Raw genomic sequence first — 10,578 nt, forward strand, 5'->3', positions numbered from 1 at the left:
TGTGAGCTGAAACCAGCTTGCACAAACTCAGAAGAGCAGATTGTGTGCATCTTTTCTCAACTCAGTGGCATCATATTGGTAGTTTGATTCACCACAGTGGTAATATTTACACCATGGAAATTGTCATATGCTACAAATCAGGAATTTTTCCCTGAAGAAGTGCTGCCACTGGCCCTACCCATATCAAACTCTTCACCCACATGGCAACTCATAAGCCACCTTAACAGAAGCATTGGACTCTGAGAATCACAATGAGAAAAACATTAATACAGAGTAGTAAATACACTATATAAAATGTGGAAATAGACACTTTGTAGTAAAACAAAACAAACCAATGCTTAATTAGAAAATTCTACTAACAGTCCCAATTTTCACTATTTCTGCACTTGCAAGCATTTTTCCAGTTCTAAAACATTATAGCTAGAGCTTAGTGGATACATTTGGAGCAGAGTCTGAATAAAAAGGGAGTAGTCAATTTTAAGACATATTTCTATAATGTGGTCTCTTACATCTGGTGCTGAGACCAGAGCAGTTCCTTTAAATTAATAAACAATTGTCAGATGAGCGATCTTTAGGGAATAAAAGAGTGAGAATGGGAAGTGAGTTCTGGAACTCCTCCTGGAAATGTGGTTCCTCCACCCTTCACCGAGCAGTGCACTATGATGTCAACTCTCTGACTCAGCATGGCCAGTGACCATCTTTTCCCAGGACTTCCAGGGCTTACTATCCCTCTCATGTAGCCAGAAGATCAGCAGCCAAGTGACCTAAAGCTTTCTCTCTTCTCAAGGGGAGAATGTTGTCTCTGAAGTCCTCCCAATGAAGGATCAACTGTGACCGTCAAACTGTTTTCCTTCATACAGTAGTCCAGTTGCTAAGTCAACTATGTAAATATATGACTATGTTCTTAAAGAACAGACACTGGTATAAATGTTATGCTATCACTCTGGTGTGCCCTATAAGTGCTTCTTTTAAAGCAGAGTTGATCGCTGTGTTAGTAAACGGCCCCAACCAGCAAGCCCAAGTCAGTAGAAAGAAGCCTGCCAATTGTGTCAGAATGTTTTTCCATAAGTAATTCAAGTTTGTGGAAGAAACAAGACACCTTTGGTATGTTGGAAAGGGCAGCCAGCGACAGCAGACTCTGTCTGTTGCCAAGTTAACATATTACATGATTCCACTGCAACGTGTATAAGCCTTCTGCAAGAAACTGTGTTTGTATGTACATCCTGTTTAAACAAAACCTAATGAAAGTATAAGAAAATATATTTAACATATATTTATAATTGGAGCAGAACCATCTCCAAATACAGCAATAAATAAACAAAACACAGAAAACTAATGATCCACGTAGTCAACTGTAGCAAGGAAAAGGGAAGTCCATTACTGACACTTTTGTTGGTTAGATATATCTTTGAGTTGCTCTTAGGTTATGTTTATTTTATTCATTTTAGATGTTTTCAGATGTTTAATTAGAAAAGCTTACAATAATATTAAACACATAAATTACACAGATATGAAAAGTTAATAGCTCACATTATTATTCAAAGCATGCTAATAATGCAGTGAATATTATTGAAGTCAGAGGAGAGAGAGATTGTAGTGGGACAATAGTGTTTAGGAAGAGATCTGAAATGTGAGATGGAACTGGCCTCAAAGGGTGGTTGGATATGGATAACTAGGGTAAGGGAGGGTGTTTCAGGCAAAAGGTGCAGCAAACACTATAATGCAAAATAGAAATTAATAAGTGAGGCCTGAAAGCTCTGCATAGCATAGTAAGACTGGCACAGAGGGATCTGGTATGCAGCAGAAAATTACTGTAAGGAAGATAAAGCCAATTTATATATAAATGCATGTTCTCAATACGTAATTCTTTCAGGTCAAAGAAACAGCCTACCATACCAAGGTTATAAACCTAACATCAGTTTCTCTCAAGATGCTGTTTAAAAGAACAATGCCCAAAACAAATCCAAATTTTGGAACACTGCTGAATTCTTCTTGTCCATATATGACTCATCTATTAAGGATAAAGTGAAGATCTGCCACTCTTGACTACGCCAGTCACTCCCTTCTCTTACTGGTTTTGCATTTACTTCTGGCTGTCTCTATCCACTCTCTTTCCTCTACTCTGGGATCTTTGATCCAGCAAATACCAAAGGATTTGCAGCTCCAGTTCTCTGAATAGTCCAAATTTTGTTTTCTCATCTCTAAACCTGTCCATTGACCCTACTAGCCTAAGCTTGCCACTATTCTGAATTCTGTTAAACATGATTGGCTTTTAAGCATATGGGTCCATTCATTATTAAGCAAGCACCAATGTTTACTTTACATTCGTCTTGAATCACTATGTGTATGTTTCCGTATTTATTTTGCCTTGAATATTTTTATTTTCCTTAGTAGAATACTTTAATCTAGAAGACAATAAACCCACTGACATTCAGTCAGTTCTGGCTCATTGTGACCCTATAGCACAGAATAGAACTGTTCCTAGAATTTTTCAGACTGTAAAAGTTAACAGGAACAGCATTTTTCTCCTACGGAGCATTCTACTCGGTTTCAACCATTGCCTAGATGGTTAGTAATCTACCGCACCAGAAGGGCTCCTTTTGGAAGACAACAGTAGCTGTTTATTCTTATATCTTAATCTGATCACACCAAAATGCTTTCTGAATAAAAGTTGCCCTAAGAACAGACATACATATTAATATTGTTGTTAGGTACTATCAAGTTGATTCCAACTCATAATGACACTATGCACAACAGAACAAAATACTGCCCGGTCCTGAACCAACCTTACAATCACTACGTTTGAGCCTATTGCTACTGCCACTGTGCCAATCCATCTTTTGGGGGGTCTTCCTCAATTTTGCTGGCACTCCACTATATCAAGCATGATGTCCTTCTCTAGGGACTGGTCCCTCCAGATAATATTTCTGGAATATGAGAGAAAAAGTCTCGCCATCCTGGCTTCTAAGAGCATTCCAGCACAGATTTATTTGTTCTTCAAGCAGTCCATGGTACTTTTAATATTCATCTCTAACACCTTAACTCGAATGCATCAATTCTTCTATGATCTTCTTTACTCATTGTCCAATTTTCACATGCATATGAAACTTTTGCTAATGGCATGGCTTAGATCAGGCGCACCTTAATCCTCAAATGGACATCTTTGCTTTTCCATACCTTAAAGAGGTCTTGTGCAGCAGATTTGCCAAATGCAATACATGCTTTAATTTTTTTTTACTGCTACTTCCATAAGCGTTGATAGTAGATCCAAACAAAATAAAGTGCTTGATAAATTTAATCTTTCCTCAGTTTATCATGATGTTACTTAATTGGTCCAGTGATGAGGATTTTAGTTTTCTTTACATTGAGGTGCAATCCACACTGAAGGCTTTTGTCTTTGATCTCCATCAGTAAGTATTTTAAGTCCTCTTTGATTTCAGCAACAAGGCTGTTTCATCTGCTTATCACAGATTGTTAATGAATAATGACGTTGGAGAACAGTATTGAAATCACCATGGGCTGCCAAAAGAACAAACAGATCTGTTTGGGAAGAAGTGCAATATCAAGTAATCTAATACAACACAGACATTTTATGTGCTCCACTAGAAAGCAACAAAGTTCAATCTATGAGGGATATAAAATATAAAACATGTTCATTTTTATGCTGTTACATAAATAAGTCTGTTTGATCCACAAGATTGTGGTTCAAGCTCACCAGCTGCTTCTTAGAAACCCTATACAGAGTCACTATGGATCGGAACGAACGCAACGGCACTTAACAACAAACAACATAAATATAAGAAAGAAAAGATTAAAGCTCCTTAGTGAGAATGGGGGAAGGAAATGACTCCTTGAGTGGTGCAGATAATTGCACTTAATTACTGAAAGGATGGAGGTTTGAATCCACCTAGAGAAGACTCAGAAAAAAGGCTTGGTGTTCTACTTCCGAAGCACAGGAATTGAAACACCTATGGAGCACAGTGCTGCTCTGACCTGGGATTGACAAGCTTTGAAACTGATTCAGGCGAAATTATATGAGCCAATATATCACCCTAACTGATTGGAAACAGCAAAGTGCTGTTTCCTTTGTATATGAAATTTGTCTCAATGTGGTAGAAAACAATGGTTGACAAAGAATGTTAAAAAAAAATGCCCCACCAGTCATCAATGCCAGTTACTTCTGTATTTATAAACCCTAAAATAAGGTCTGCTCTTTTCTGAGGTGGTTTATATTCATTGGGAAATTTTAATTTTTTTTTCTATTTTCCTTTTGTTGCTGTTTCTTAACCACTTCTTAGTTACTTATTGTTGTTGCTAAGTGCTGTCAAGTTGGTTCTGACCCATAGCGACCCTGTATAGGGTTTCCAAGGAGCAGCTGGTGAGCTTGAACTGCCGACCTTGCTGTTCAAACTGACTTTGCAGTCCGGCACATTAACCCACAGTGCTATACCAGGAGTCACTTACTAGCATTCCTTTTTATTTCTGCAAATTGATGAAAATTTTTTGAAACTTTTTATTGTGAATTGAGTGAAGGTTTACAGAGATCATAAGTTTTACATTCCACAAATGATACACTTTGTTTCCTCTCATTCATTGCAGTGCCCTCCATACAACAACAGTGATCCTGCTTCCTCCCTGTGCTTCCTAGCTCCATTCCACTCACTTTCCCTTCCCTTCCCTTCTCAACTTTGTCCTTAGGTTAATGTTGCCCTTTAGATCTTGAATGGTTGACCATTCCATGGTGAGCATACCTTACTAGTGTTGTTGTCCCCCTTATATATCTATCTACTGCTTAGTTAAAAATTGGGTCACAAAGGTGAGTTCCATTAGACCTGAAGGGTAGCCAAGGGACATAATTCCTCTAGCTTTCTCTGACCAATATGCTCTGTCTTTTTTTAAATAGTTATGAGCTTTGTTCCACAGTTTCTCCCACTCTATCCAGACCGTCTAAAGGGATCTCTTTCAGAACAGTTGGTAGTGGTAGCTGGGCACCATCTAGGTTTTCTGGTCTGAGAGTCATGGTGATTGATATTCACATGTTCCATTGGTCAATTGGACTAGTTGACTCCAAGCATCTAAACTGATTAACTTTTTGTTACTAAGATAATTAATTGTGAGTAATCTGAAAATAACTTTTGCCTGAATTTTAATTTGATGTTGTTAAGTGCCATCGAGTTGGTTCCAACTCATAGCAACACTGTATAAGCCATCTTATGCTGTAAATATTTTCCAGAGCAGAAAGCCACATCTTTTTCCTGAGGAGCAACTGGTGGGCTGAAACCATAGACCTTGTAGTTCATAGTCTAGTGTTTATCCTCAAGTACATCGGAATCAGGACAATGATAATTTAATAAGATTATCACACAGTAGAATAATTACTAAATGGAAATTCTGTGAAATGTCTAGTAATAGATGCTAACCTTTAGCTCTTAGCAGAAGTTACAAATGAAAATGCTAATAATTAAGAGGACACCTCAGCTTGGTAAAACCATAATTGGTAGTGTTCTGTGAAATGCTGGATCTGTTTGCCCATGCATTGTTCTTTCCATGTTTTCATTCAGTAAGCAATGTATTTCCTTTTTTCCACTTTGTGTGAAAAATGAGGATAGAAAACTCCCATAATTCTATACTTTACAGAAGTATGGAATGCATTCATCAGCTTAGAATAACCTCAACTTAAATTATTTTTCCTCATTTGGTCTTCATTGTGGGAAGCTTATAAACACTTGTATTTAAATGTAAGGCTTTTTACTTAAAAGAAAACATATGAGCTCCAGATGAAAGGTTAGTTAATGGAAATGCAAATGAGGAGCTTACTTTTATTACTTGTCTCATTATCTCTCTTTGGTGAAGTCATCTCCTTGTCAATTGTGCCTTTCTATAAAAAGAGAACTCCATTTACTGGTCTTGTAAAAAATGCCAGTAATGCTAATTTGTCAAACTCAGTCTAAAAATTGCATTCAAGATGATGCAGCCCATATCTAAATGAGTAAGGTTATATCAGTAATTTGCTGTGGCTTATTTGGAATTGTGGGTCAGCCTAAAAGTTCTGACTCAGAGGTAAGAACTCTGCTGAAGAAGTGTTGCAAGTGTTTAACCCAGAGGTTGCCGTCTTATCTGGCCCCCTCACTTATTAGTTGTTTTTCTGTTTTCATTGAATACGCATTAAAATTTTGGTGTTGTTATATTTGATGCCAACTCACAGTGACCTTATGGAAAACAGAATGAAACCCTGGTCCTGTTCTAAGCTCACGATCATTGCTTTGTTTGAGCCCATTGCTGCTACCTGTGTCACGCCATCTAGTTGGGAACATTTGTATTTTTCCCCGACCTTCCACTTTATCAAACATGATATCCTCTAAGGACTGGTCTCTCCTGACAATATGTCCAGAGGAATATCACACATAAATTTTCATGTTTCTTTCTTCAGTTGAAATCTGGCTGCACTAGGCATGTATGAGTTTACTCCTGCTGAGGAACAGTTAGTTGAAAATAACTATGCATTGTCACTTTTACATAAAGGTTATACTATCCAATGTCTTTATTTTCCTCTGATGAGGTGTCCCATGCTATTGATTTAGAGACTTGCGTTATTGCTTTCCTTTTACTCTGTATTTGTTTAAACAGGATAACTTAAAGTTAGAACAGGAGTGTCATACGGTTCCAGAGAAACATGGCAGGTATTTTTGTTTATGAAAGTAGAAATATTGAAAGGATTCAGCCAATAATGTTTGCATGCATTTAAAAGACTATATGCAATACCTTTATTCATATTATCTTCATACTGTGGCTCTATTAGTGACTGAGTTTCAGTTCAAAGCATTAATAGTTCCTAGTCTATCTTTGATTTGACTTTAGGTACAAATGGAACCTTCTCCAAAAGGCTTCAGAAGCTCTTTTCCAGCTTTCTTTCCAGAAGTGCGAATTTGCCAAGCAGTCCTTTTCTCAGATCTCATTAATTTCTTCCTGCTACTTGTCTGAATCATTCCTTTTATGGCTACAAATGGGTAACCTCAAACTCATGTACCAAAATTGCAGCCCAAATCTAACAGGATAACTAATTCATTCAAAAACTCTATTTAATATCTATTAATAAGTTTAATGTCTGTTGTAAGTGTGGGGATAAAGCAAAAACAAAATAGGCTCTGTTATGGTGAACACACCACATATATTCTAGAAAGAGAAACAGATAATAAATATACAAGCAACTATTATATAGTATACTGTTAAGTAAACAAGAACCATGAAGAAAAGTAAAGCAGAATTAGGAGATAGACACAAAAGTAGAGATGGAGAGGGAAGATACATTGATGTATCGTCACCTTCAGGGAGATAACTTTTGAACTGAGAACTGAATGTGGTAACAGAGAAAGCTATGGGACTGTCTGGAGAAGAGGAGTCCAGACAGGTCAGCAAGTGCCAGTGTCCTCGATGAGAAGCAGGCTTAGGGTTTTCAGGAGCTGCTATAAGTGAAGTAGGCTCAGGCCACTTCACCTAAGGGAATGTGTTGATGTTGTTTAGTTCTATTGAGTAGTACTGACTCACACAGACCTATAGCATTTCCAATGAGTGGCTAGTGGATTTGAACCACCAATCTTGCAGTTCAAACAGACCTTTCAGTCCAGTATTATCCTGAAGCACCATATCAGGACTCCGTAGGGGCTTGTGTGACTGTTGTTAAGTGTCCTCGAGTCAGTTCCAACTCACAGCAACCCTATATAGGGTTTCGAAGGAGCAACTAGTAAGTTGGAACCATCAACTTTGTGGTTCAAACCAACCTTGAGGTTGATTGCTTATTTTATTTTGTTGTTGTTGTTGTTAGGTGTCATTCAGTCGGTACCGACTCATAGTGACATTATGCACATAAGAAAGAAACACTGCCTGATTCTAGGCCAAACTCACTACTGTTGCCACACTTGAGTCCATTGATGCTACTACTTGACCAGTTCATCTCGTGGGGGATCTTCCTCTTTTTTCTTTGACCCTCTACCATACCAAACATGATATCTTTCTCCAGCGACTGGTCCCTCCTGAAAATATGTACGAAGTATGAGAGGTGAAATTTAGCCATCTTGGCCTCTAAGGAGCACTCTGGCCACACTTCTTCCAAAACAGATCTATTGGTTCTTTTGGCAACCCATGGCACTTTCAATATTCTCCTCCAACACCATAACTCAAAAAGCATTAATTCTTCTATGGTCTTCCTTATTCACTGTTCAGCTTTCACATGCATATGAGGTTACTGAAAATACCATGGCTTGGGTCAGGTGCACCTTAGTCCTCAAGCTGACATCTTTGCTCTTCAACACTTTAAAAAGATCTTGTGCACCAGATTTACCTAATGCAATACATCATTTGATTTCTTGACTGCTGCTTCTGTGAGTGTTATTCTATTTGTTGTTAAGTACTGTGGAGTCGGTTCCAACTCATAGTGACCCTGCACAGGGTTTGCAAGGCTGTAAATCTTTATGGGAGCAGAATGCCTCATCTTTCTCCCATGGAACCGCTGGTAGTTTCGAACTACTAACCTTGAGGTTGGCAGCCTGACTCGCAACCACTACGCTACCAGAGCTCCATATTATTCTATAGGTCATAATAAATTGCTGATATTATAATTTTAAGGATAACAGGAAGCCACTAGAGTCATTTTTAGAAGGGAATTATCAGATATAATTTGCTATCTCCAATCTAAACTCCAACTTCAAAGATCCCTGCATTGGGAGAGAGAGATTATATGAAATGAAACTTATCCATTAGAGTTCTGATTGAGTAAATAATGATAAATATAATTTATTTTATCCATTAGTAGCATCAGATTGTGTCCATATTGGATTTTTTTGTTTGTTTCCTTTGTTTTTTAAACAACATGTTATCTGGCAGAGAATAGAAATATAAATATTCTACATGACAATGATGAAAGTACTGTCATATATAAATGGTGTCTCTCTATCTCTGAAGACAAATAGGGTAAAATAAGTGGACTTGGTCTCCTTCAAATGATAAAATTTTACAAACTTTATATTAATTTATTCTAAATTGATTTATATTAATTGAATGTTCTGAGACAGTAAAATCATTAATCACATGGTTTTCTCCTTAGTAGGCAGCAAATGCACTAAAAATAAGTTGAGTTTCTTAGTATTATTTTTTTAAGTATAGAAGCTTTTTGATGATTACTAAAACAAAGTAACTATTTTGATTTATTAATTTTCTTTCTTTAAACATTTTTAGTGCCCAGGAGGAGCATTTACACCCAATATGCGAACAACCAAGGAGTTCCCAGATGATGTTGTCACTTTTATTCGGAACCATCCTCTAATGTACAATCCCATCTACCCAATCCACAGAAAGCCTTTGATTGTCCGTATAGGCACAGATTACAAGTACACAAAGATCGCTGTGGATCGAGTAAATGCTGCTGATGGTAGATACCATGTCCTATTTCTTGGAACTGGTAGGTATTTGAACTATGAAGTTTCATCTTTCACTTTAATGTTTAATATAAGAGTGTGCTATAATATTGTTAAGTGCTGTTGAGTCAATCCCGACTCAAAGTGACCTTGTTTAGGGTTTGTAAGGAGTGACTGGTGAGTTGACCATCGATCTTGTGGTTTCAAATCCAGTGCTTATCCTATAGTACCACACCAGGAGTTCAAACCTATGATATTGGAAGTAACTGAAAAGACTCCAATGTTTACTTCTTTCTAACCCACAGTGAGTTACTTAATATCCCAATGCCTCAGTTTCCACATCTGTAAGTGGAGTTAAGAAAATGAATTACTGCACAAAGTTGTAATGTAATGTAAGAGTACTAAATACATATGTAATACCTAGAACAAATTACATGTGAATATGTCTGGCACATATTATAGTGAAATAAAATAATCAGGAATTAAATGAAGGGACAGAAAGAAATTTTAAGTGAGAGTAAATTTTTCCTTCAATCAAAGAAAAGTTTAACATTTTCATAAATACACAGGGCCATATATTAGTGATAATGATAATGATAATGATAGAAACCATGTTGTAGATTACAATTGGAAGAGAATGTAGTAACTCTAGTATGGATGGCATTGTGCTTTTTAAATAATATAATAATTGTATCATTTTAAATAATCCATAAATTTTAATTTGTCAATTTACTTTAATACACAAGTTCAGTGAAAATCTTTTCATAGCCTTCATAATGTGGAATGACTAGCTTTGTATGTGCTACAGTGCTGATTCTCAAATTGTGATCCACAGACTTGCAGCACCAGCATTAGCTGAGCATTAGTTAGAAATAAGAATTCTTAGCTCCCTCCGCAAGAGTTCTGGAGGTGAAACCCAGCTGCCTGTGCTTTATTGAGCCCTTCCGGTAACTCTGACGCACAGTAAACTCTAAGAACTACCACTCAACAGAGAACCCTTTGCCTGCTGGTCAGGCAGTGTTGTTAGGTGCCATCAGGTTGGTTATGACTCATTGCGACCCTGTGTACAGCAGAACAAAACACTGCCCAGATCTGCAATATAATTAATATTATATTTCAAATGTCCCAGACTATGGTGCAGACTGTGATAAAAGGAAATCTCTTCATG

At 37.2% G+C, this 10,578-nt stretch overlaps 1 protein-coding gene across 1 annotated transcript in view; it reads left to right on the forward strand.

Annotated features, from left to right (window-relative positions):
* Window positions 1–10,578, forward strand: part of SEMA3C (sema domain, immunoglobulin domain (Ig), short basic domain, secreted, (semaphorin) 3C) — a 210,478-nt gene that overhangs the window by 156,013 nt on the left and 43,887 nt on the right. The window contains exon 11 of the mRNA XM_006834345.1: window positions 9,232–9,454. Coding sequence (XP_006834408.1) covers window positions 9,232–9,454 — 223 coding nt within the window. The remainder of the gene's footprint in view (window positions 1–9,231; window positions 9,455–10,578) is intronic.

Source organism: Chrysochloris asiatica, unplaced genomic scaffold, assembly GCF_000296735.1.
Source record: "Chrysochloris asiatica unplaced genomic scaffold, ChrAsi1.0 scaffold00010, whole genome shotgun sequence".
In the NCBI taxonomy this organism is placed as follows: Eukaryota; Metazoa; Chordata; class Mammalia; order Afrosoricida; family Chrysochloridae; genus Chrysochloris; species Chrysochloris asiatica.